Source organism: Dipodomys spectabilis, unplaced genomic scaffold (assembly GCF_019054845.1).
Source record: "Dipodomys spectabilis isolate Male_0828 unplaced genomic scaffold, ASM1905484v1 ptg000050l, whole genome shotgun sequence".
Classification (NCBI taxonomy): domain Eukaryota; kingdom Metazoa; phylum Chordata; class Mammalia; order Rodentia; family Heteromyidae; genus Dipodomys; species Dipodomys spectabilis.
The window spans coordinates 4,109,379-4,137,260 of NW_024870727.1; the positions used below are offsets into that span (position 1 = coordinate 4,109,379).

At 35.3% G+C, this 27,882-nt stretch overlaps 1 protein-coding gene across 1 annotated transcript in view; it reads right to left on the reverse strand.

Annotated features, from left to right (window-relative positions):
- Positions 1 to 1,618: 1,618 nt before the first annotated feature.
- Naaladl2 (N-acetylated alpha-linked acidic dipeptidase like 2) overlaps positions 1,619 to 27,882 on the reverse strand; it is a 910,349-nt gene continuing 884,085 nt past the window's right edge. The window contains exon 14 of the mRNA XM_042678909.1: positions 1,619 to 2,658. Within this exon, the coding sequence (XP_042534843.1) occupies positions 2,460 to 2,658 (199 nt within the window). The 3' untranslated portion in view covers positions 1,619 to 2,459. The remainder of the gene's footprint in view (positions 2,659 to 27,882) is intronic.

A 27,882-nucleotide genomic window follows, 5' to 3' on the forward strand; every position in this document is an offset into this window, starting at 1 on the left:
AGTAGATATAGTTAAATAAATTATGGACATGAGAACTCATAGTTAACTGCTGTTTTCAAATAGCAAGTAGCCTATCATATATAAATAAAGCATAATGAGAATTTGAAATATAGAATGTGATTTAGTGGAATAAATTATTTTTAAACAAAAATAAAGAAGAATCTGTTCTGCTTTCAAAAGGATAGTGGGTATGGGAATTTATTTTGGATTCTTTTCTAAGATGATAAACTACCAAACTGAAGCGAGATGGATATTCTTTGTTTTAAATTAAACTCCATATGAAGTACCGAATGAAGATGGAATCAAAGGTTGACCTTTGCTTAAATATTTAAGATCCTTTGAGCTAAGGCTTTCTACAGGCATATTAATGCATATCAGATCTTTGCAGAAAAAGAGAGTATATTGCTACCGACTCAAGAGGAATGAGAGGCTTTTTTGACTTCTTCCTATATATACTCCTGAAGAAGACAAATATTTTCAAATAAGTACCCTGGTTAAATTGTAAGGTAGTTTCATTTCTTATATAAAATTGTGTGCACACAGGCAATTCAAATGAAAATGAAGTTCTGCTTGAATTGCTTAGTTAATTGCCCCAATTTTCTACCTTGCTTTGGGCATACAAACATTACTTAAAATAGGAACGTCTGACCCTTATAAATCAATGAATCAATACTGATAAATTATTTTCCCTCAACTTTAGTTAAAAAAAAATAACATTGGATTTAGGCTCATCCATACCAAATGGACAGTTAGACACACAAGGACTATTTGAAATTTTCTGGTGAATTTATAAACAGAATGGAGAAATGTGTTCAGATATTGATTTTGAAAGAGAAATTTCATGTGAGATATTCTGAATTTGAATTACCTGATACCAAAAGAACATTTTACAAACTAGCTTTAAAGAGAAGAAGCAAAAAGTTTAACCTGACTCTTAATTGGAAGAATTTTAAGTTTGGTGAGATATTGGATGCTGGAATTACTGAATGGTATAGTCACACTAAAAAGCTGAATTTGCCAGAGGGGAGAAGGCTGAAAACATAGGAAAGGCAAAACCAAAAATACTGTCTTCATAAAACACAAAAACACTATCTTCATGGAGCTGGGAAGGTGGCTCAGTGGTAGAGCGCTTGCCTTGCATGCGCATGAGGCCCTGGGTTCAATTCCCCAGCACCACATAAGCAAAAAGAAAAAAAAAAAACCAGAAGTGGCTCTGTGGCTCAAGTGGTATGGCGCTAGCCTTGAGCTAAAGAGCTGAGAAACAGCTCCCAGGCCCAGCGTTCAGGCCCCACGACTGGACCCAAAAAACAAAACAAAACAAAAAACAACACTGTGTTCATAAAACTAGATGCATGCATATAATATCCCAGTTACACCATAGCCATTACTAAGAGTAAAGAAAGAAAAAAATTAAGTTTTCATCAGGCATTTAAAGTCTTCATTAATTGATAAAATCAAATGTATATATATTTTTAGAATAAGTTTATTTTTCTGTCAGTAGTGTAAAAATACTTTGGTGCTTTTTGGTATTTTGGGTTTTCAATCTGAAACTTTGCCTTTTTTTTTTTTTTTTTTGTATTGGTCTTGAAGAAATTATTTAGAATTCTGTGACAACTACCTTGCATTAAGGAGGAGCTTCAGAAAAGAAGGAAAAAAACTCCTGGATGCTTTCATTTTATGGATGCTTTGTTTCTCTTATTTTAACACAAGCCAGAGAAAAAAGAAGAAAGAAATAATTTCTTTCTCATAAGACATACATCACTCCTGAAACTCTTATAAATCAACTTGGGCAAAGTTATGGCGGGAGGGGGAGCTCAAAGCTAGTCACCTTATATGTTGTTAGGAAAAAAATTTGCATTTAAATTGCACTGTGCAGCTATCTGGAGATTTTTCCTTGGAATGTTTATAGCTCCTATTTTTTCATTAATACTTAAAAAATACAATTTCATAAACAGTGTATTACTACATTGAGTTGTGTTAAGAAGAGAAACTTCATTTCAGAAAATAGTAACATTCAAAGTGATTTTGGGCAACCCATTCAGAATACTTGGAAATCATTACACTGAACATTTCATAGAGAAGTTAATCTGAAACTCTATCAATTCTCCATTTCTATTCTAAAAGCTTTCATTAAGAACATGTCCTGTCCACAGGAATGAAGGTGCCCAAAACTTCTTGAAATTTGACCCCCCATAAAAAACACTTTATATATAAAAATACAGCAGATGTCTTTTTAATGGATAAATCTTAAGTATTAACTCAATAACTTGCATTTACCTATTCAGAAATAGATATATGAATATCAAATGTGCAAAATGTGTTTCATATGTTCATTAAAAATACATTGGAATAATAAGAAAAGCAATTGGAAAAAAGTCTTCAATGTCAGAAAATCTGGTCAGATTAGAGATTTTTCTTGCAGAATTGTAAACAGTTGTTTTTTTAATACAAGAGTTTTCTCAGTTCTTTCCATCCAAGACATTCTCGAACACATGGAGTCCTGCTTTGAAGTACACCTGAGCTGAATTAATGCTGCTCCACACATCTGATATGGCGGCTTGGAAGGTTTCATTTGATGGCTGTGACTCGCAGTGCTCCAGGATCTCCAGGAGCACTGAGAACTGTGGTGTCTTCTCATCCATGCGGTACAGGATGTTTCTAAAAGGAAATGTGGAATGCATAAATGTTTAATGCACAAGGCTGCTTTCATAGCGAAACGTAATGAGTATTGCCAGGAAGCAGAGAGGTCTGCAATAGAAGATGCTATTATAAAAGTGCAATATCACCACTTTGCAACCTCTAGTGAATTAATGTGAATGGTCATTGATCATCAGTAGTTTGACATGTTGATGAGACAAGATGAGAGATATTAGACATTATATGCTTCCTGGTAGAAACACATGACACTATAAGAATGCAAAAGAAATTTTCTAACATAAAATTGAATAAACTCTGATAAAGCTTCTAAATATAATTGCTAACAAATATAAGAGATTGTGTTTATGTTAAATTATACCATGACATGTCCTAGCAAAGTACAGAACGTGGGGATGCCTACATGAAAAGTGATTCAATTTATTTTAAAAATTACTTAGAGTCAAACAGTTGGGAAGGATGAACCTTCAGACCAAGGTTTGCTGACTCTGTTCACTTAACATTTTGGTCTGTATTATTCATTATGTGGCAGCTAACCTGTATTTTATAGGACAACTAAGAGTAACCTTGGTTTTGTGATGGTAGATACCAGTAGCATCTCTTCTTCTTTCATTATTTTTAGTTGTACAAAGAGGTTTCAATACAACATGTCCATTTATGAGTGCAATGCATCTTGATTGATGTCATCCCTTCCGTTATTCTATCCCATTTCTCCCAACACCATTCCTCCTTTAGACGTAAGCACACACAAACATTTATATTTACACACACACACACACACACACACACACACACTAAATAAAAGAGATAGGTAAGAATGGCAATGATAAATTTGGTTTTTTGGAAAATGTGGAGACTATTTAGTTCAGAGGAAAATGACAAAGACGAGCTGTCTAGTGATCGTTGAGTTTGATAAAGTAGATGGAGAGAGCTAGAGCACAAAATTTAATTGATTCACAATTTGACATTGTAAAACTCAAAATTGCTCTTTCTGGCTTTGCCATCCTCTTCCACCTCACTCATTTTGAGCTTTTCCACATGGACTTTTAGGTAGTTAGGAGGCATTGAAATCGCCATGGCCAGAACTCAGGAAAATGAACAATGGGATGGGTGGCATTGGCCAAGATACATGATACTCAAAACCTGACTTATGGAATTGTAACCTCTGTGTGCAATCATTTAATAATATTTGGAAATTTTTTGTAACAGTTTGTGATACTATTTGGATAATTGTTTAATAATATTAAAGGAAATTAACTCTTTGCCTTACATATCCAACTTACCTCTCCTATGTGCATGTCTTTTTTCTCTGTTGTTATAGCCTGACTCTGATCAATGTTTCTTTTTCTTTTTATAATGTACATGTTATTTTAAGAAGCCAGGCCTAGAGCTGTTTGTTGTTAGTGTTTTGGTCAAAGCTGGTGCTCTGCCACAGAAGCCACATCTCCACTTTCAAGGATACTTTTTAATGTCCTTTCCTATTACTTTATCAGTTTCAGGTGTCATTATTAATCATTATATAACAAATAGAGTTCCAGAATTTCTGAGTATAATGGTTTCAAAAACAATATCAAATATTTCCATTCTCTGAGGACATTTTGTTCAGAATGCTAACAAACAAAAGTCATTATAATCATTATCATGAAACTTCTTTTAAATGAGCTGTACCACTGCAATTTATATATTAGAAAAATATGTTTAATGATTCTCAAGCTGTTTCAGTGACTTTCCCATATCAATTTCAAAACTGATATGAAGTAAATTTCTACACTTCTTCTCTGTTTAATTAAATGACAGATATTATTAATATTCCATTTAATGGAAAGATGATATTAATAAAACATAAATGGTACAGGATTAATTCCTCAGTCAGAATTTCTTTAAGTATGGGCAGTCTCTTGTATATTGATACAAAATATCAACCATGACTACTGTATCGTGAAATATGAAGAAGAGAGAGAACATAAAAGAGGAAAATTATTCCCTGACAAGAATGTTCAGACATAAAGCGTAAGAAATTCAATGATTATTATTACTTTATTGAACCAGAAACGATATGCATATTTCTTAAAGACTGGTGCAGCAGAGCCTGCTCTATGCTGACATTTGTTTTCCTAACTAGTAAGCAGGACAGTGACATTGGTTCATAGTGACTGTAAACACTCCAAGTGCATAGACATGGATCTTTCTTTGGTTTGCAAAATCCCACAAGGAGATAAACACATTTTCCATATGCTACATGATTCAAGTAATAGACTGGTGGCAAGCTATTATGTAAGATAAGCACTCACATTCATTTCCATCCAAATTTGTTGCAAATCAAAATAAGCCACAGATACTGAGATCCTAGTTGAATATAAGTGACTGGAAAGCTTTTATCTTCATTTGAGAGAAAATGTTCAATTTGACTAGGTGCTCATATATGTTAGGATAGTTTATCTTTATTATAATAGTAGAAATATATTTTTTACCTCCATAAATTACATTACCCGAAAAACACATTGGGAATAACAAAAACATCTCCTTTAAATTTTCATTAAAATGATCATTTCTCCTTCTGATTTTCAGAGGTGGCTCATCTTTTCTAATTTTTCTCTTCTGTGCTAGACTCCATTTCACATCCTGCTTAAATACAATATATTTCTGTGTATAGATCTCTTCCTGATGAGGTAGTATCATATTATTTTAGTCTAAGTGTTTGAATTGATAGTGAAACAAAACCTAAGTTATGATTCTGAGAATTTTTTTATGTACTCAAACGTTAACCCTATCTGTCCCAATCATCTATGGAAAGCACAACTACTATTTGTTTGTTTGTTTTGGGAGGGGCTGCTCCTGGGGCTTAAACTCTGGGTCTCTGTGCTATCCCTGACCTTTTGTGCTCAAGGCTATTGCTCTACTACTTGAACCACAGTTCTATTTCTGGCTCTCTGTGGTTAAGAATCTCACAGACTTTCCTGCCTGAGTTGGCTTCTAACTGTGATCCTTAAATCTCTGCCTCCTGAGTAGCTAGATTATATGTATGAGCCATTGATGTCTGGCACATTTTTAGTAAATCAATTTTCCTACCTTTTGAAGGTTTACATTAGATCCACACTTCTGGGGCAAGTTTTTCAGTGAAAAGTTTCTGTATGCCCCTATAAAGTCACAAACTTGAACTTCACTCAAATGTAGCAGCTTAAACATTTCAATAGTATATACTCTAAGAGTATTTGAATCTCTCTTTCCAAATTCTGACTAGGGCAGACTAGGAACTGACCAACTGCCTATGAAAAGTCTCGTGTAGGACAGGAAAACAGAGTGGAAGGAAAGTAAGAGATACACTTGCAGAATTCCCATGACAAGAATGTGTTTTTTACAGTTACAAGGTCATATATTCCATATATTCCTGACCTTAGATATATTTGCTTTATTGTAGAACTCAGAAAAATTTTCTTGCAGAAACAATGACTGTTTGCAGTTCTAATTCAATAAATCATTATCCCATTTGCATACATACAACATGCATTTCAGTACGGCATGGTTGAGACATCAGACATAATTAAGATATGACTTAATTGGAATCATTTTGGTGGTTATCATGTTTAAAATAACATTAATTCCACCCTCATGCCTATCTTCGCTCATCTGTAACAATTTGGAATTTATAAATGTAATTCATACAGTCATCCTGACCCACACACAACACAAAGAGACTACTAAAAGGAAAGTGTAATACATTATTGATGACACTAATGAAATTACAACACACATCACTCATGTTAATGGATCTGTTTCAATGACACATCACGGTGACCAGGAAAGAGCAGCACCAAACTCAGAAACTAATTAATCACTCCAAGAAACATCTGTGAAAGAGATGAAGTATCTTTACTCAAGTGACAAATCTTTCCCATTCAACTAAGGCAAAAAAAAACTGGGAGGGAAATGGATTTTGAAACAAAGGCATCTAAAAATCTTCATGAGTCATTTCCATCTGTGTGAATTAGCAAACCAATGATGGAAATGCTGGCTTCCTTTCAAATGCTCCTTCTTACATTCCTCAATGGGCATAAGATGCCACCCATTGCAAATCTGAATTAACATTCATTATACCACACGTTGAGAAAATCTTAAATGAAATCACAAGAAATAATAGGCCATGTCTTTCAAACCTGCTTGGGTCTACAGGCAGGATGCAAAAAGAAAAGGCCAGCTCAATTTCTGACAATTGTTTCTTATTATTGTAGGATTGTGCACACTGTACTCTGTAGTTCACAGTGGATTACCATATTTATATTGACATTAGAAAAGATTATTTAACTTGGATATCACATCCCTGAGAATTTACAAAACACATAGTTGTACTGTTGCTAGTACAAATAAATTATCTTTTTGGTTAAATTTGAGTTTGAATTCTCTCTTAATAAAGGCAAAATAGGAATTAGGAGCATTGTTGATATTGTCAAACTGCAAGCTCACAATGCAAACAACAGAAGCAGAAGGATATTTGTGATAGATTATTTGCAAAACTGGCACCCTGCTTGGGGTGTAGTTAAATGGTGTACTTGCTTACTGTGTAGGAGACCCTGAGTTTAAGCCTCAGCACAAGACAAAAAGAGCTGAATAAAAAAGAAACGCTATAATTATTCTTCTCCTTGTATACCAGAACCTTTAAAACATGACCATGCAACTCAGTCTATAAAGGGTGTATTCTATTTGCTCATGTTGAGCCCCTAAATCTGGTTTGGTTTTGGTATTCCTTGGACAAACAGTGTGTGGCGTATGTATAAATCAATGCCTTAAAGATCCTAGACACTACCTTTCTCTCACCCAAGCCATCATGTGATCAGTTCTGAGTTGGCCTGCTAGAAGAGAGGAGACTGCCTAGCATGCAAAACCAGCAGCCATCCATAAATACAGCCAGGAGATATCAAGCCCACCCAGTCCTCCTCTACAAGGGCCTAGCCTATGTGGCTACACTGAAGAACTATGAATTATTTTAAGTTTTAACTTTAAAGGCATTGTTAAAAGCCATTTGACTTTGAAGTGAATTTTAATAGATAAGTGATATCAGTTAATAGCATTTGTCTTCCTTTCACACAGGAGAGGAAGACAAACACTACCAAATCAACACTTTATCTAGAATATGCGGATAGGGAAATCAGTTCTCTACCATTTCTTTCTATGACAGCAGAATACAAAGTATGATGTGGATTAGGATGTTCTTTAAGTGATCTTCTAAATTCAGAGAACTGTCAGAAAATTATGACAGGCAGTCTTTACAGACATGCATGTCTAAACTAGGTTATCTCTGTTGCTTCAATAAGAGCTTTTACATGTATTTACAGATATTTTGGCTTCAAAGAAAAAACAGTTAACGAGCATTGTGATCCCATTTCATATATCAAAGCCAAGCAATGTAATGTTATTAGAATATTAGAACGCAATTAGAATTAGATGAGCTCAAGAGGGTGGGGCTCCATGGTGGGATAAGAGACATTATAAGAAGAAGAAACCACTCCTTCCCGCCAGAAAGCAAGAAGGATGTAACAATGTGCAAGCCAGGATCAAGGACCAAGATCCTCACCAGAACCCAGCTATACAGCAAGCCTGATCCTGAACTTCCTAGCTTGCAAGTGTGACAAATATCATTTATCAAGATATCAATTCCATGGGGTTTTCTATTAGACAATCTTCTTTCTATGAGACTTCACAATGATTTGAATCATATAGCTGAGATATAGCTCAAGAAACAAAGCTAAACATTATTATGGACTAAATGTTTGTGTCCCCTGACCTGAATTCATGTATTGAAGTCTAGCTCTCATAGATCGGAGTATTAAGATATTAAGAAGTAATTAGGATTAGTTGAGTTCAAAAAGTAAGGCTTAAGGATGGCATTAATGACCGTAGAAGAGAAGCAGAGATTACAGCATTTTCTCTGGACTGCATGAGGAATTAATTATTTTTAATCATTAGTAATTAAAATTGAGTAATATTCCCTTTATTAGGTGCACTGTTCTCTGTGATCATTTTTTGATTAAGAAATGGTTCAATCTGTTCTTTATAAAATTGTACTTAAGTGATTAAAATTTATGTGTACTTTGGTTAATACTTACATTTTATGCATATTCAATGGTTTCCTTTGCAAAATCTATGTTTCTCCATCTGAAATTTAAACTAGTTTGGGAATTTGTTGATGTTGGTCAATGAGCTGACCTCTAGTAATCTTTGTCTACCTTCTTTCTTGAAGCCTAACACTTAATATATGCAAAAATAATACAGACAGCTCTTACCTGAGACCTTTGGAACAGGTGGCCTACATTGAGAAGAAGAATACTAATAGATTTTTGAAGTCAACTTCTTGGCACAAGTCAACCTAACCTTGTATTACTTGTATGCTAATGAATGTTTGGGGAGACATGTTAATCCAATAGTCTAAAGAAAGTATCATCCTGTGAACTCAAGACCTCTAGTAGCAGAATATGTTCTCTTTCTAAATTATACAAATGTTAGCTAGTCTGTGAAATGATTTTTTAATCTAAAAAATTCATGATGATTAAGTAAATATACTTAAATTATAAATGCCCAATTCTTGGATTTCACAAACCAAAGAAAATCTAAATTTTGATGGAAATGAAAGAAAATAGCTACAATAATGTTACTTTCATCTGAGAAACATCCAGAAAAAGGTTTAAAACAAATCAAATCTCTCCACCTGTCCCTGTATACAGGTAAACTTGGCTTACCTGTTTTAATGTAATTTGAAAATTGTTTTCCAAATGGAGATGAGGAAAAGTGGCAGCAGGCAATTTCTCTGGTGTTCAACAGCTGTGACTAGATAAAAAAAATTGAGGATAAAAATGCCAGCTTTGCCCTCCTGAGGTTTCATTAGCACATAAAGCATCCACTCAGAGAAGAAAAATAACATCTCAGAGCATTTTGCAACTATTTCTTACCAATGTCTGCTATTTTGGTTTTTATCATTTGTTTATACCCTTTACATTCTGTAAATGTATCTCCTTAGGTGTTTTTCTATATGTAAATTAACATATCTGAAACTTTTTCCACATATCTTGCACATGTATATGAGAATAGATATGCACCTAATCATATATATATGTATATATATATACACACATATACACACATACATGTGGACATGTATATATTCAGAGAAATTGTTTTGTTCTTAATGGATCAAGAGGCAAAACTCTAAGTATCTTATGTGTCCCTCTACAAATCTAATAGCTGGACAGAAAGCTGTTTGTTACACTGTAAACTCTTGTGTTTAGTAGTAATAAAAATCAATAGGAATAACAACTATTCCAAACTAAATAAATATATTATGATCTAACAGATAAATGTCTGATTATGCTGTTTGTGGTCAGCATAGTAAATAAGTGAAGACAGAAATCTTTGTATTACTTAGAAGAATAAATCATTTCCAAAGCAGCCTGGTTTAATGTTTATTCTCAAATCACCAAATTTATTCTTCTAAGAGTAATCTTCAAGTTTTAATTTTTATTATATTTGTTTAAATTAAGACTTTCTTTACAGAAGTGCTAATTATACTAGTAATCTTCATACTTAATTACCTAGTATGAGTGTGAGCTGCACACCTGAGTTGATTTGCTGTTGGGTACAAAATAATCCGAGAAAATATAATCACCTTTTCTATATTGAGAATGGAAAGATAAAAAATTGGACAGTTTTGAAAGCAAATTATGAATTATACTCAAGTAATAATGAGAGAGGAAAAAATAGAAGAGAATCCTAATGTTCAATATCAACATTGTATCTATCTCAATTTGTGCTCTTTCCTCTTTTTTTTATTTTTAGTTTTTAGGAGTCCAGGCTGACTTTGAACTTTCAATCCTTCTGCCTGAGCCTCCAGAGTGCTAGAATCACAGATGTAAGCAATCATGCTCTTTTCTATAAGTATATTGCTCCCAAACATGTTACTTTGTTGTATGTTTATTTTGAGTTTCAAACACTTAAAGACAGTAATTCTCACCCACCCTCCCAAAAAAAATTATCAGAGTAAACTTCGGTATGAAGGGTGTTCTCAATACTGGAAGGAGCAATGAGTCTTTTCACCAGCAATGGGTGGAATAGCTGAGGGAAAGTGACAAACAGAAACTTGTTAAATTAGCTTTTATATTCCTAACCACATTCTCAACTAACTACCTAGTCCTCTTTCCTCATTAGTTTTTCAAAGCTTACTACTTATTATTTAACACAGTATCAAGCATCAACTATAGTTTTCTTACTTTTTTTTGATGAGAGTTGAACTCAATACCACAATTGCTGGGATTGTTCTCTGCCACTGAGCCATGCCTCCAGCCTGGCTTTTCACTGATTATTTTGGAGTAGAGCCTAGGAAACTTTTATTCCTAGCCTAGTTTTGAACTACAGTCCTCCAGCTCTCAGCCCCAGTAACTAAGAGTATAAGCATGAGCTTTGGAGCCTGGCTTTAACTTTCTTTCATTCTTCATTTTTCCTCCTGAAAGCTCTCATTTGTATTTAAAATTATCTCAGAGAAAATCAGTGTGTATCTCTTAATGTCTCTTATGTAAATTTAATCTTGGACCCAATGAGAGTCCCTAAGAGAATACCAGATAAATTCCCCTGCCTCCAAACCCATTACACCAACTTCTAGATCCATTTCCAAATGTTTAATCCATCCAAAACATTTTTATCCACTTTTCACTTCGACAATGAGAAATATTAGTCCTTACAAGAGTATTTATATTAATTCAATGGATGATAACATGGAAATTGCTTAAAATGGTGCTTGTCATAAACAAAAAAGTGCTTTTTAAATATAATCACACTCTCATTATTTTAATATTTCTTTATTTACATATTCATTTACTTTTGTGCTATTACTAAGATTTTAACTCAGAATCTGGTTGCAGTACCATAGCTTCTTCATTGTTTTTTTACTTAAGGCTGGTACTCTCTCACTTGAGCCACAGCTCCACTTTAGCTTTTATTTCTTCTTATTCTTGGTTAATTAGAGATAAGAGACTCATGGACTTTCCTGCTCGGTCTGGTTTGAAACTGTGATCCTCAGATTACAGCCTCTTGAGTAGCTAGGATTAAAGGCCTGAGCCACCAGAACAACTGATAGAGGATGGTGGTAAGGAGGGTGAGTGACAATATATGCTACAATGTCCTTCTCTACATGTCATTAGAATAGAACACGTCACCATGTGCTCTTCCTGTGACTACTCTCTTTCCTAATGCTGCTTCTTTTATGATTTTCTGAAAATAAAAAGACCTTCTTTTTTTAATCATATACTAATTGCATCGTGTAAGAGCATTATGGTATTTCTGTACACACACATATATTTTCCTGGGTTCATATACATCTTCTTATTTTTTTTCTTTATTTATATTTTCTTTCTCTTCCACTTTCCTTCTACCTCCCTGCCTTCCTGGCAGTCCTCTTCTTTTTGTGGGGTTTTTGTTTGTTTGTTTACTTTCATGCCCTTTTTCACCCCTCTCCCAGCGTGTGCATGTGTGAAAATACATGTAATATTTGTCTGTGAAAGTCAGCTTATTTTACTTAATATGATAATCTCTTGTTATGTCTATTCTACATTTCATTTTTTCATTCTCTCTCTCTTTCTCTCTCTCTCTCTCTCTCTCTCTCTCTCTCTCTCTCTCTCTTTCTCTCTCTCACTTTGTGCTATTACTGGGGCTGTTTCACTCAAGGCTGTCACTCATCCCTTGAGGCACACATCCATTTCTAGCTTTTTGGGTTACTTGCAGATAAGTGTCTCACCGACTTTCCTGATTGCTGGCTTAGAACCATCATCCTGAGTTAACAGTAGTTAGAATTATAGGCATGCCTGACTTTCATTCTTCTTAATGGCTGAATAAAACTCCAAAGCCCCACATTCTCTTTATCCATTCACCTCTTAATGGGCATCTAGTCTAAGTCCATGAACTGGCCATTGGCTATTGTGTACTGTTCTGATAAACAGGCTCTGCAGATGCTCTGCAGATGTCTTCATAGTCAGCTGACCTGAATTCTCTTCATGGATACTCAGAAGTGGTGTGTCTAGTAACGCTGTGGTTCTATTTTTTTTTCTCTTTTGAAGAGTTTCCTTGTGAATTTCCATAGTGGTTTGGCTAACTTGGATTCCTAAACTCCACCTCTTATTTCCTTGCCAGGGTTAGTTACTTTGTTCTTTTCATGACAACCATTCTGAGTGGTTGGAAAAAAAATCTATCTGGCCTTTTGGTTTGCGATTCATATAATAATTCCTCTCCTCTATATTTATAATAAGTCTATTAAATAACTTTAGATTTCCTTTTATATGACAGCATGGGTATGTTATATTTCCTTTTAATATGACAGTATTGGTATTTTAGTTCAAAGTATGTTAGTTATGAAGAATATAATTTTTATTGTAAAGTTGATGTACAGAGGGGTTACAGTTACATAAGTCAAGTAATGAGTGCATTTCTTTTTGGACAGTTTCACCTCTTTTTCTCCCAGCATTTTCCCTCCTGACACCAACCATACATGTTGTAAAGTTCATTTTCTTTTTTTCTCTTTTATTATTTTTAGTAGAGTAAAAAACATGGAGAAGCATGAAATTTGCCCAACTTCAATCTGAGAGCCAAGGTTTAGAAAAGAACAAAGTTGAAATGACTTTATTTTCAATAGATTTGTTTTTATACTTATATCCAAACAATATGCCAACATATACTAAACTTCAATCTCATGGGTGACTGACAGATATGGATAGAGAACATTTAAAATAGAAATAACAAAATAAACCTTTTTCAATCTTCCAGTGCACAGCATATCCCGAATTTACCATAATTCATGGCTTCATCAATAAGAAAATGCAAATAAATTTTCCTCCTTAGACCTATGACAATGTTTTCCTTTTAACACTCAAGTTAGTGATTCTTGCCTGAGGATGTTTCCTCACAAAAGAGGCAGTTTGTCACAGATATTAAACACTTGTCCACCCACCCTCAACACTAAAATTGGTGACTCTTTTAATGTAACAATACAGAGCTGAAACAGCAGGAACTTTTCAAGCATAATAAAAGCACTGTCCTAATCTCTCACTGTATCACCCATTGTATCTCTGTTAAATGACTTCCTCTTTTGATGGAAGAAAAAGAAAAGTAACATAGATGTTACTTGGATGTTATCATTCATTCTTAGTCCATTTTCTACTGCTGTAGTAAAATCCCATAGACAAGGTACTTAATAAGGGAAATAATGTCTCAAAATTAAAAAAAAAAATCTTATCTAGTTTGAGCCTTCCCTTAGCATAACAAGGCGGATGGGATTTTAAATTCTGAGAGCATGTGAAATTAAGAGTATAGTTGAACACACACAAGAGATAAAGCTCATTGTTTTGAGAATGACACTCCTATAGAAACAACACCTAGATAAAGGTATTTGCCCACCAGAGAAGTTTCTTATCACCTAGTCTTCTCTTCAATGTACCATCTCCCAATAGCATCATGCTACATGTTAAATTTTAATCAATCATTTGGATTACATAAAATCTTTTGCATCTTGACTCTAAGAAAAGTATTTGCTCAGTTAGAGGGAATGTTTTAAAGTGGTTGAAGAAAGGAATATCTCTCATGATAAGGGTAAACCATCGATAGTAGGATGAAAGAATCTGTGACCAAGACAGTTGGGCCCAAGTTCACTTCACTATGGATGAAGAAAAAGAATAAACGCAATTGTCTTAAAGTGTATTTGGGGATTTAAAATTCTTAAAATCTTAAGTCAGACTATATACATCTCAAACCTTTAACGATGCATTTGCTGGTGGCAACCATATTGAATATAGATCTCAAAACTCAGATCTCATAACTACAAATAATTTTAAATCTCATAACTACAAGTAATTTTAAAATTAAATAGACTTAATTGAGTTTCTTTAAAATCTTTACCGAGGATGTTTTGTTTGCCTGTGAGGAAGTCAAGGAGTCAATCTTTTGTCTGTTTTATTGTATTGTTAGCTCTCTGCAGATATTTGATAGTGGAATAGAAAGAATTTCAACATTTAAAAAATAATGATTAGCTAAAAATGTCTTCTTATGCTTTATTATTTAAGATGACTATGAGCAAAAATGCCTAAAATCTGATATGTTTCATTCTTGTAAGTTAATTTTTGGCTGTATAATGTTGCTTGTGTATAGATTTTTTTTTGCTTTATTTGTTCTCTTTTTGTTTTGAAGTTTTTCTAAAGCATCAGAAAATAGATGAAGCTTGAATTTTATTTAGCCTTTAAGTAGCAAAGAAAATACAAAGATAGCTGATAATCTTGTTAAAAGGATTTGAAAATGCCCTCCCAAAGCTGAAGCCTGGAGGCACATAATTCAAGGAAGTGTAAGGATAAACGAGCTTGTTTTCTAACCCTGAAATAATAGTGTATGTTGAAAATGGTGACAGATCTTTAATTGTAACTCCACAAAGTGCCCTGCTGAATGGACCATACATCATTGACAAACAAGAATATAGGATGTAGGCAGTCGCCTTGACCTTCAAGCTCCAACTGTGTTTTGATCATCAAGAGTACATAAATTATATAATTTATAGTCTTTGAAAAAAGACTGTGGACACAAAGTTATAAGCCACATAAGTTCTTAGGGAGAAAAAGGGATAAACAGCCTCATCATCTGCAATTCATTCAAACTACTGACAAAATTCATGTAACACATGGCTTTTCAATCAGGGGCAAATAGCAAATGTTTATCGTCAGTTCCTTATTTATGATCTCATAATGTGGGTTTATTTTTGAGAATCTTAGATTTGGGCCTTGCAAGTCTGAAGCTTTCAGGTCTCAAAGGTCTCCAAGCAAACTTTTGGCTGGTTACCACTCAAAGATGAATAACTCTGAACTATAAAAACTACAAAAATACTTAAAATTACACTCTTTCTTGTACTCTCTAAAAGGGAGAACTAAAACTGGGATGATTGTATTTGTGCATGGTAACATTCCTGCTTATGCTAAGGTCATGCACCTGGAACAAAGAAATGAAACAAGATAAGCTATAGTAACCCTTGGAAGGGGAGTAACTGCCACCAAACTCAACCAAGGTGAACATGAGCAGAGCCAGCAACTAGAAAAAATGACATCAATTAATAGTAATCAATAAAAACACAGGAATGAATAAAGCAAAACGATCAAATACTGAACTCTTCACTGGTTTTTCTAATTTTGAGCAGCAGACTAGCTGCTATTATTTGCTCATGGGGCAAATGAGTCAATCATCTTTGAATGCCTTACTGCATGTGAGAGAATGTGGGACTCAAATGACTACCAATCAACAGAAGAGAATGTTCAATATTACTAAATAGGTTTTGAGACACATAAAAAAAGTATGTGTTTTTGGAAGCCTGCTAAGAAAAATCTCTCATTCTTCCATTTCTATCTCTGGAAGACCGACATCTCCTGGTTTATGAAAGCCAGCTTACGCCTTATTCCTGCAGAACACCTACTAGGTCCTTTGCTGTTGAGGAATACAAAACCAAAAACCCTCTCTCCTTTTCCCCTGTAACTTTGCATTCTTCAACTGATTTGGAATTTGTACTTAGAGACGTTTTCTATCCCTTTTGGATACAAAGGGCCAGAGCATCACACTAAAGCACCACAGAGGTCACAAGAGCAGAAAAGCCCCATGATCCCTAGGATTGAGAATAGAAAACTTGAGAGCTGTAAAAACTCAGAAGCTGAAAGGAAATGTCTTTTTAAAAGTTCAGCCCTCTGAGTAGAGTCCACTGCTTGGCTATAACTAATATATCTGAGTTCAGCAACAAGGCCCTGTGATATTGCATCTAGGAGGAGAGAAACTGGAATCTACACCTAGGAAGATGCCAAAGTAGTCCTCTAGGGTCTCTGGTGACCATGGAAATACACGTGTAGTTGTGGATTCCCAACTCCCTGTATATGCTACTGTGTATACAAGGAGGAATCACGTGCAGGACTGAAGATCAGTAAGTAGCATGTAAGCCTATGTTTGATCCCCACTTATCTCTATTGTGTTACCTGCTGTCATGAGATGAACACAGCCCAATGAACATCCCCAAATCCCTGCGCCTGACACTTGTAAATGTTGTGTTATCTAAAATGGTGTATTTCATTCTTAGCAGAGAATCACAATAGCCCAATCACAAGTGCATATGACCATCTATAATGAGGCATATCAAAATGATCTCCAATAATTGGAAATAAGAGGTTTCTATAATGTACTTTTGCAGTTATTTCATTTTTCTTTCTTACTCTTTTTTTGGTGTTTTGTTTGTTGTACCCTTCCTTTGTCTTGTATATAAGTTTATCTGATCCTCCTAAGTAAAAGTGAATCCCAGAAACAGCAGGACAAAGGTTTAACTAATGCAACAATGACACTCACTAAACACTAAGTTGGAAATTAACTTTACAATTTGGAGAGAAGGGGAGCGAGGAGGGGAAAGTGGAAGAAAATGAGAGGGGGGAAGGGTTCAAAAAATGTACTCACCACATTACTTATGTAACTGTAACCCCCTGTTCATCACCTTTACAATAGGTAAGAAAATAAAATAGTGTCTTTGCAGATATGACTTATTTAAGGATCTTGGTAGGAAATTATTGTCTATTGTATTGATGTGCTCTTAACTATGAATCTACATTTTAAAATGAAGCAGATTGCTAGGTCATAAGAAAGCTGTATGTTTAGGCTTTTGATGAACTTCCATATAGCTTTCCAAGTGGTTGAATGAGTTTACATTCCCACCAGCAGTTCAGTAGCATTCCCTTTTAGCCACCTCCCTGCTATCATCTGTTATTGTGAGTTTTCTTGATAATGGCATTCTAACTGGGGAACCAGCCATTCCACTCCTGGTTATTTACCCAAATGACCACAAACCAGGCCACACTAAAACCACCAACACAAGCACGTTCACTGCAGCATTGTTTACCATAGCTAAAATATGGAATCAACTGAAATGTCCCTCAGTGAACAAATGGATGAAGGAAAATGTGGTATACATACGCAATGGAATTTTATGCTTCCATCAGAAAGAAAAAACAGCTGTGAACATGGCTAACATAGTAGAGTTGCTAGCAAGTGAAAGACCCTGAGTTCAAAGTTCAGCATTGACAAAATTAAAGAGAGAAAGAGAGATTTATAAAATATTACTAGAACAAGGGAGTGCTGGAGGCCACAGGAATGGACTTTTTCTTAGAGGTAGAGGGAGAATTTCTGCTGAAACATTGATTTCAAACTTGTCTTTCAGATATGTGAGAAAAATTAATATCCCTTGTTTTAAGACACTAAGTTCATAGCATTTGTTATGAAAACCATAAGAATATGCCTTATAACAAAGACCTATTAAAATTTATGAAACATTTATAATGGTAATCACGAAAGTTTTCATTTACTTATTTAAGCAAAGTTGTATTTACATAGGGAATTAACAAGTATGCTAAATACTAAGCAAACCACCCATTTCAAGGGGACACATTCCAGAATCTTCCCTGTTGCTGAAACCACAGACAATACCAAAGCCTTGAAAACTGTTTGTTTCCTATATTCACAAAATGTGTACAGAAATGAACACAATAATTAAAATGGAAACAGTAGTTATGAGAATACTCCTTAATAAAAGTTAGCAACATCATTATCCCATTCTCCTTCCTTTCATTATTCTTTGAAGGAATTAAAAGGGGGGGTTATTTGAATAATATAATGATAATCAACCTTCACCAGGAGGTCACTATGTGTGTAATAAGTGGGTATCATAATACTGTGGATACTCTTGACAAAAGGAAAAAAAATAGTGCCAGTACTGGGGCTTGAACTTGAGGCTTGGATACTATTCATAGAGCTTTTATGCTCAAGGCTAGCACTCTGCCACTTGAATCACTGCTCCAATTATTGCTTTTTGGTGGTTAATTGGAGATACGAGTTTCATGGACTTACCTGCCAAGGCTGGCTTCCAGCCACAATCATCAGATCTCAGCCTCATGAGTAGCTATGGTTATAGGCATGAGCCATCAGCCCTGGTTCAAAAAAATATTCTCTTCTGAGTAGAACACAGGGGATGACATCATTCTCCTTAAAAGCAAGTGTGGTTGAAAACTTTGGAGTTGTTTACTTATGAATTTTCCCTTTGATATTTTCAAACCCTAGTGACACTAGGCTTTTAAAATCAGGGAAAGCAGAACCAATAAGAGTTAGGCACTGAGGTTAGTGAAATCTGTCTAAATTTCATCTAAATTGAGTACAATGTTGAATATAAATTTGATGAACTAATTTCACAAATTACCAAACCATAATGATTTATAGTAATACATGTATAAAGTAAAAAATGTTTTATGAAATAAAATGAAACAAGGGCATTCATCACCTCTAGAAATTATCTTAAAGCATGTTATATCCTGTTCTGCATTGGTAACACTCAAAATCCACAGTGGTGTTTCTGTTTTGAAAATGAAATGGCAATGTAAATTACCCATCCCAAATATTCTTTTTTTTTCCAAAACTGTCGATTTCATAGGTCAGCAAAGAAGAGATGGAAGAGAGTAAGAACGTGTTACCTCCTTAGCAATCACTGGTACATTGAGTGTTACCTCTTCCTCCAAAATTTGTGTATCTGGCTTTTGAATGCTATGATATTAGATTACACTAAACCCACATATTTTCTAAGGTCACTGGAATAGAATACATAAGCTCTGCTTGGAAAATGAGGTTTAGTATGACTACCCATAAAAATTATTGGAAAGTCTAACTGGCAAATTTGAAAGCTACTCCTTCCAAAGGTATTTGGCTATGTTCCTCCCATTTCATGTTATTGCACAAAAGTCAATTGCTATTTACATGTGATTATTTCTAGATGAGAAAGAGTAGGAAAGGTGAATTTTTTTTGTCTACATTAGGACTTGTCAAACATAACCATGCAGATACAAAGAGAATTTATTTCCAAGATTATTTAGACACTTTAAAGTATATAAGCAAAGTAAACTTATTTGAGCTGAAACCAAAAGAATTACTTTATTTGATTTACTTTTTTAAACGTGATAGGAAATTTCACAGACTAAAAAATATGAAGCCAAGCTCAGGTAAGTCACACCTGTAGTCCTAGCTACTCAGGAAGCTGAGGTATGTGAATAGTGGTTTGAAGCCAGCCTGGATACATAAATCTGAGAGATTTTTATCTCCAATTAACAAATGAAACAGTGAAGATGTGGCTCAAGTGGTCAAATGCCACCTTTAAGCAAAAACAAAAGCTAAGGGAAAACACCAGGGCCCTGAGGTCAAGTTCCCATATTACAAACTAACTAATTAACTGACTAAATAAATAATTAGAGAAAGAGAGCACAAGAGATCACATGGCATTTATTTGCTGCTATGGGAAGATGGCACTTCAGCCCATCTAAGCCACCTTGTGCCATCTATGTTGTTATAAAATTTGGCTTTTACTAGGGAGAATTAAGTCCTTTATGCTCTCTCTCTCTCTCTCTCTCTCTCTCTCTCTCTCTTTCTCTCTCTCTCTCCTTCCCTCCTCCCCCTCTCTCTAGCTCACTGCCCTATTTTCATTCTCAGGCAGGTTTTGGCTTGTCAGCTTATCTTGCCATGTGCAAAGTTTAGGTTCTTTGATTGTCTGCCTTTCATTAGCTCACCTCATTATCCCACCTCCGAAGAGGTAACTCTAACTGCTGTTGAGGACTCGGGGTGACAGCCACTGTACATATTTCCTGTTGATTTTGGGACATGGATAAGGAAGCATCCTTGCCCAAGGAAAGCCAGTCTACAGAAGTCAGGGGTGGATTCATGCAAAGTTGCATTTCCATGACCATCTGAGGCTTGATGGCACAATACCTTTTTAGAAACAGACTCACTTTATCTACAGCATGGCTGTAAAAATCTACTCTCAGTCCAGTATAGTAGTACATGCCTACAATCCCAGCATTGAGAAGGAAGAAGTTGATAAATTTGAGTACAGTATGAGGTAAATAAAAACTCCAGTCCAGCCAGGTGCCGGTGGCTCACACCTGTAATCCTAGCTACTCAGGAGACTGGAATCTGAGGATTGCGGCTCAAAGCCAGCACAGGCAAGAAAGTCTGTGAGACTCTTATCTCCAATAAAAACCATCAGAAAACCGGAAGTGGCATTGTGCTCAAGTGGTAGAGCTAGCCTTGAGCTGAAGAGCTCAGGGACAGCGCCCAGGCCCAGAGTTCAAGCCCCAAGACCAAAAAAAAACAAAAAAAAAAAAAGAAAGAAAAATTACATGAATTGAGACTTCAACTTATAAAATAAAAATAAGAAGCAGCTCTGTAATTCTTGATTTTTTTCCTCTGATCGATTATGAGCCATTAGAACGTTTTGTAAAATCTATCTGCACATATTACAAACTCAACTTTATTTTTCTGTTAGTTCACTAAATAGGTTCTCTTACAATTTTGTGTCACTTTAGCTTGGTAATAAATCTCAGTTCCTTAGTTAAACATTAGTCTATCTTTTGTTGCATACACAACTAAAACAGATGATTCTTTGGCTTGGAAACTATCTTTAGTAACATTGTTGAGCCTCTCCCAATCATTTAAAGGCCCCAAGGAAAAAAAACCTGAAGTTCCCTAGCCAAAAGTGAATTTGATTCCAATGTAAAAACAGCTATACTACAGATTTCAGGCCTTCCAATACTCTGCTTTACAGATTGTAAACTCATCACCGTAACTTCAACTCCTTCCATGATCCACAAGCTGGCCAACCGTGTGGGTTTAGCCATGTACAATCATGTAAATTCCTCTCCTTCCTTCCTTCCTTCCTTCCTTCCTTCCTTCCTTCCTTCCTTCCTTCCTTCCTTCCTTCCTTCCTTCCTTCCTTCCTTTCTTCCTTCCTTTCTCTTTCTTCCTTATTTCTTTCTTTCTCTCTCCCTTTCTTTCTTTCTTCCTTCTTTCCTTCCTTCCTTTATTTTTCATTAAGTTGGGGTTTGAACTCAGGGCCTCCACTCATCCACACTTCCTGTCAGGCTTTCTGCCAGTTAATTGGGGTGTATAGTTCTGTGGACTTTTCTGTTTGGACTGACATCAAAACCTAATCCTCCAGAACTAAGACTCCAGAGTAGTTTGGACTACAGGCATGAGGCCAGGGACAGCTAGCATCTGAGCCAAACTTTAAAAGTATTTCTCCCTCCTTCTCCTCTTCTTTTCCTCCCTCATCCCCTATGTTTCAATACTTTTCAGCTTTGGGAAACAGCTACATTTTGATTAGACAGCAGCATGTCATTTCTAATGTTTACTCCTTTCATTATCTCTCCCCTCTTTCTCCATATTGTAGTCAGAAATATCATTATATACTAAATGATAGATCAAGCAAGAGATAGGTTGATAAATTATGTTGGTATCTACTTATAATCACTCTTACTCTGTGGTCTTTAGTCCCTCGCCTAGCCTCTAATCATGGCTTAAGTTACTCCACCAAATTGATTCACACCCTTTAAAAGAAAAAAAAAGAAATCATGTATCTTTTTTAAAAGTTTAACTAAATTTACAAGATGAAATTAAAATTATGTGATTGCAAATATTAATCTTAAAATTTGGTCATTTTGCAAGTTTAGAATTTTTGTGAAGCATGAAACATATCTCAACCCCACTTCCACCAACTTCAGCACAAGAGAAAACCAGTGAGAAGGACGAAGGAAGTTCAAGTTTCATAGGAGAAAATAGGCAACAAGTACTTGGCAATATTTAGGAGGTAGAAGAGGAAATGACGCTGTTTGTTTCTGCAATGGTTATAGATAAACAGGTGGCATGAGAGTCATGGGTTCCTGAGAGTGCTTGACAACAGCTCACGTGAGAACTGCAACAGCTGATACAGTCACACTGGGATATTTCTTTTTTCTACTAGTCATTGATTCCATAAAAACAGGTTCGGTAGGGCTGGATGCAGCGGCTCCTGTTTGTAATCCTAGGTGCTCAACAAGTAAAGATGAGGAGGATCATGTTTCAAGATAAATCCCGGCAAAAAGTTCTCTAGAACACATCCTAACATAAAATGATGAGGACAGTGGCACAGTCTTGTTATCTCAGCTAAAATATCAATAAGATGATGGCTATCCAGGAAGAAGAGGGCAAAAAGTGGAACTTTATTTGAAAAAACAATTAAAACAGAAAAGGGTGAGAGGCATGTATCAAATGGTAGAATACCTGGCAAATTCTATTTCAAATTCTAGTATTAACAAATAACAATAATAAAAACTGTATCTCTGTCACTTCCCACATATAAACTTTAGATTCTCTCATATTCTCATAAGGTTAACTTTATCCTAGATTCTCTGTTTTTCCCCTCTCAGTTTAATTTGTCTGACAAAGAAGGATTGAAAGCTGGGTGCCAGTAGCTCATGATTGTAATCTTACACACTCAGGAGACTGAGATTTGAGGACTGTGGTTCCAAGCCATCTAGGGAAGGAAAGTCAGTGAGACTCTTATCGCCAAAAGATGCCATGGTTTCCCTTATTTGCAATAACTAGTATATGTCTGAGTCAAGCAGAAAAGGTCAGTTAAGTTGATGTTAGGGAAATGAACCCTAAGATATATATTCAAATGTTTTTTTTTTCTTTCATGTGATTGTTTCTAACACATTTTTAAGATTATTTCTTTGTTGCTTTGTATGTCCCTCCCCATGGTATAACCCCTGCTTTCACTGTATTTGATGTTGTTATAATTTGTGGAGGGGAAAGGAAAAAACAAATCATTTAAATAGGGATACAGGTGGACCCATTGCAACAATGAGACATACAAGTCGTTATGTCAAAAATGAACTTTACAGCTTTGGTGGGGGGGGGGTAGGTTGGGTAGAGGAGTGGGGGGAAGATGGAATGGGAAGGGGAAACAAAGGAGGAGGCTACAATGCTTGATAAGAAATGTACTCATTATCTTGCCTAAGTAATTTTAACCCCTCTGTACAGTATTTTCACAATAAAAAAAAAGATAGCAGTGGAGTTGTAGCTCAAGTGCTAGCTAGCCTTGAGCAAAAATTCTAAGGGGCAGTACCTAAGACTGCAGTTCAAGCCCCAGGACTAGAACACATACACACACACACACACACACACACACACGCCAATAAATAAATAAGTAAATAGAGAGGAGAAAGATTGTGAGGAAATAGTAGTATCCTACCATATATAATATGAGTGTTTTATTTTTCATTTTATTATATGAATCACATATTACCATATGTGATCATTTTATAGATGATGGGGTGAGTACTTTGTAGTGCACCTTTTATTGTTTTCATAAATTTTCAAGTTGATGCCTTCTCAATAGAACTATCAATTCATCTGCCTTTTTTATTAGTTAAAACATGTAGTCCTGTGCACTTGAAAAAAATTGGATCAGAAGTAACAACAAAGATTGTTAGGTGACAATTGGTTAAGATTTTCAGGTGCCTACATGGAAAGGCATATCATATCTTAAGAAGAAAATGCTGGTACTAGTAATCTATTTATCATCAAGAGCAAAATTATTCCTGAGATTATGAACTACTAAGCATGATGTACATAGCACTTAAATCCATTTTTTAACAAAATAAGTTGTTCCATGCTTCAGCGGACACAAAGGAAATAGCATGGATATTCTTTTCACTTAATTATCTTTATATCACACTGTCTGTTGGATACTTGTATATATGAAACTATTGGAAGATGCCAGAATGATAATAAAATAGAAAAATAAAGGAGAAAGAAGCAAAGGTAAACATTTCTAGCATGGATTCATGAAGAACCCAGATCTCATCAACTTTCTTTATTAAAGTCTAGAATGCAGTTTTAAAGTAATCAGAAGTCAAACTATGACTTTAAAATATTAAAATATTCCTTTCCTAATATTTCTCTAACTTTAGAGAACCAGTGGCTTATCTTTTTATGTAATTGATTATAGGGATGAAAAAAGTACTTTATGTATGTGTGTGAAAAGGGAACAATAAAGCTTGTCTTGATTTTCAGATTGGCTACCCTTCTTGCCTTGCCAATGTGACCACAAGTCCTTTCATCTTCTCAGTTTATATGAGAAGCCACGTAACATTGACAAACTGCTACAAAATCCAAACAGAATACGTGCATGGATTTCTGTTTTCCTCATCCAGTAGCTAGGCTCTCACACTAATTACCTTTATAAGTGAGTCATAGTCAACTTAATTTTGTGTGTGTGTGCTGGTACTAGGACTTGATCTTAGTGCCTGGGCATCTATCCTTAGTATTCTAGTACTTAAGTCATAGCTCCACTCCAGCTTTATGATGGTTAATAAGAGATAAAAAAATCTCACGACTTTTTAACTGCAATCCTCAGAGCTCACCCTCCTGAACAACTAGGATTATAGTCATGAATCATCACCTCCTGATTTCAACTGAAAATTTAAACAAGTGGCTAGGGAAATGTCATGTGAATGCTATCTTTCATGCTGATGAGACACATTATTTTGTTTAAATATTAACAAAATGAATGACAAAAAGTGAGGCTGGAATGTAAATAATTTTGTTTGTCTTAAAATTTAGGAGCTTTGTCAGGTACAGGTGGCTCACACCTGTAATCCTAGATACTCAGGAGGCTGAGATCTGAGGATCACAGTTCAAAGCTAGCCCAGGCAGGAAATTCCATGAGATTCTTTTCTCCAATTAATCACCAGAAAACTGGAATCAAGTGGTAGAGACTTTCTTTGAGCTTATAAGCTCAGGGACAATGCCCAGGGCCAGAGTTCAAGCCCCACAACCAACCAAAACAAAAACAAAAATTTGGAGCTTTCCTTTCTTCTTTTAGAAATGGAAACTTAACATAGGAAAGACATGTATATAAAGCTAATTTATGCATTTATTCATAAAATAGAAAAGTATGTATATAATGATCACAATGCAAAGATCTGGTGCCTGATCCAAGCTGTCAACATTCTTTTGAAAATTTTACATCGTACAGATTCTAAATCTCTTTATTCAGATAAAGATTCTTTTGTGCAGTCGCTTTTATAAAATATTTTCAAAGCTTTGTGGTAATTCTTAATCATTAGTTTCCTCCCCCCACATAGTCATTACTGATAGAATTAATGACATGGAATACAATGGGGGGATTTTAGTTCCATTCAGACCACCCACTCATCACTAAAATAAAGGAACAACCAGAACAAAGCAGTCATTATCCTGATCCAACAGCAAGCATGAGGTTTTATTAGTTCTTATATAACTACCTTTAATTAAAACAGCATGAAAACTGTATAATAAGACTTCCGTTTTATTGAAATGGTTTTTTTTTGGGGGGGGTGGGTCTTGGGTTCAATATCTGCAAGGTTTTAGGATCAATTATATGTACTGAATATACTGCTTGAAATCTGATCACAGAGTATCTGAGAAATGTGTGTTTTACTGGTTTTGCATAATTCTTCATTTTGTGCTTTCCAAAGTATAAATTAGATCTAACATTTTTCAGACACAGAGGTGGGGGAGCTTCCATATTTTGAAACTGCTTTTAATGGATTGCTTGCTTTGTTTATTCTCAGTTCAAGGCAGAAACATCCTGACATTTACACTGCTATTTTCCTGTTTTCAAGAAAGTGAACAAAAAAATTGTGTTTGCTTGGATTCACTTGAAATAGTCCTCTAAACTTTCACAAGGCCATTCTAGCTGTCTCTGGAAGTCCTTTGTTATGGATCTGCTGCCTGCCACATTGTTCTTTTTTATTTATTTATTTTAATTTTTGCCAGTTCTGGGGCTTGAACTCAGGCCCAGGGCACTGTCCCTGAGCCTCTTTGTGTTCACAGCTAGCACTCTAGCACTTGAGCCACAGTGCCTCTTCCAGCTTTTTCTGAAGATGAGTCTCATAGACTTTCTGGCCAAGATGGCTTTGAACCACAATTCTCAGATCTCAACCTCATGAATAGCTAGGATTACAGGTGTGAGCCACTGGTGCTTGCCTCATATTTTTGTTAAGAACACAAGCCTATCTCTTTCTCTCTCTCAATCTCTCTCACACTCTCTCTTTCACACAAACATGCAAACACATTCACTCTCATATACATGCACATACATGCACACACAATGCACACACGTGAACATGTGAACACACACAAGTAAATACATAGGTTCATGTCCAGATACTTTTCTTTAAATTACAAGTAAACCCTTCTCCCTAACCTCCTGACTATGGCCACCATTTGATACTCAGACATATCCTCTAAAGAAATAGAGTAGAAATATGACTATCTAGAGAGCCTCTAGGGTCTACTTACTCAAGATGAAGCTGAAATTCTACAAGCTTAGGAAAACATGTAATAATATTGTTACATGCTCAACCCATTTCTTTTAAAGTTAATAAATATCTTTAATTCATTCTTTATAATGGAAGCTAAGGATAGTCACTTTCCCCAAGTCCTCATATCTCCTTGATAGCTGGCTTTAGACACTGATTCATGTTTGATTTGGTCTCAATTTTTCACGCTTCACACTGAAAGGATTGAAATGCAAAGATCCACTTACACTGTTAGTGCTACAGGAGTGTGTGTATGTGTGTGTATATGTGTGTGCGTCCATTTGTGAATGAGAGGAAAAGTGAGCGGAGAGACAGGGAGAGAAAAATGATGGAGAAAGAAGAGAGAAGAGAGGAGAAAATGAGAGGATGTGGAGGGAAAAAATATTTATTAGCTTTTTTCTGTGTAATTGATATTCCTTTACCTGTGTAGAAAGATTAACTGATTTATTTTATCCCAATGTATGAACTCCAGGTCATGTTGTTATAACTTGTACTCAAATATTAGAGCTTCTTTTTGACAGAAAACCTTTGCTAATCCCTTGCTTTTCCTACTTGTAAACAATATCAAAGACTATCTCTGCCTGAAAAGGAAGGATGTGACAATGCTTTCTTCTCTCACAACTTTAAGAAAATATAGGTTCATGTTTGAGTGAGAGGAAAAGAAAATAACAGGAAGAACACATCAGCCAAAGAAATCATCCCTTCACACCTTGCAAAAATTACTGGCCAGGAATTAGGAGCAATTTGTTAATATAAGCTTGCCCAAATTCTTACACAAACAATACACTTCAATCACAAAATGTGAAAACATCTTACAGGAGTTCAGATCTCAAACTTTATCTCACATAACAAGACTGTGAACTTTAAAGACTGGAAAACGTTTGTCAGTTGTACTACCTTAAATTATTTTGGAATTACTATTTAGACATCATTTAGTATTTTTTCTAATACTGGAGATTGAACTCAAGACCTCAGG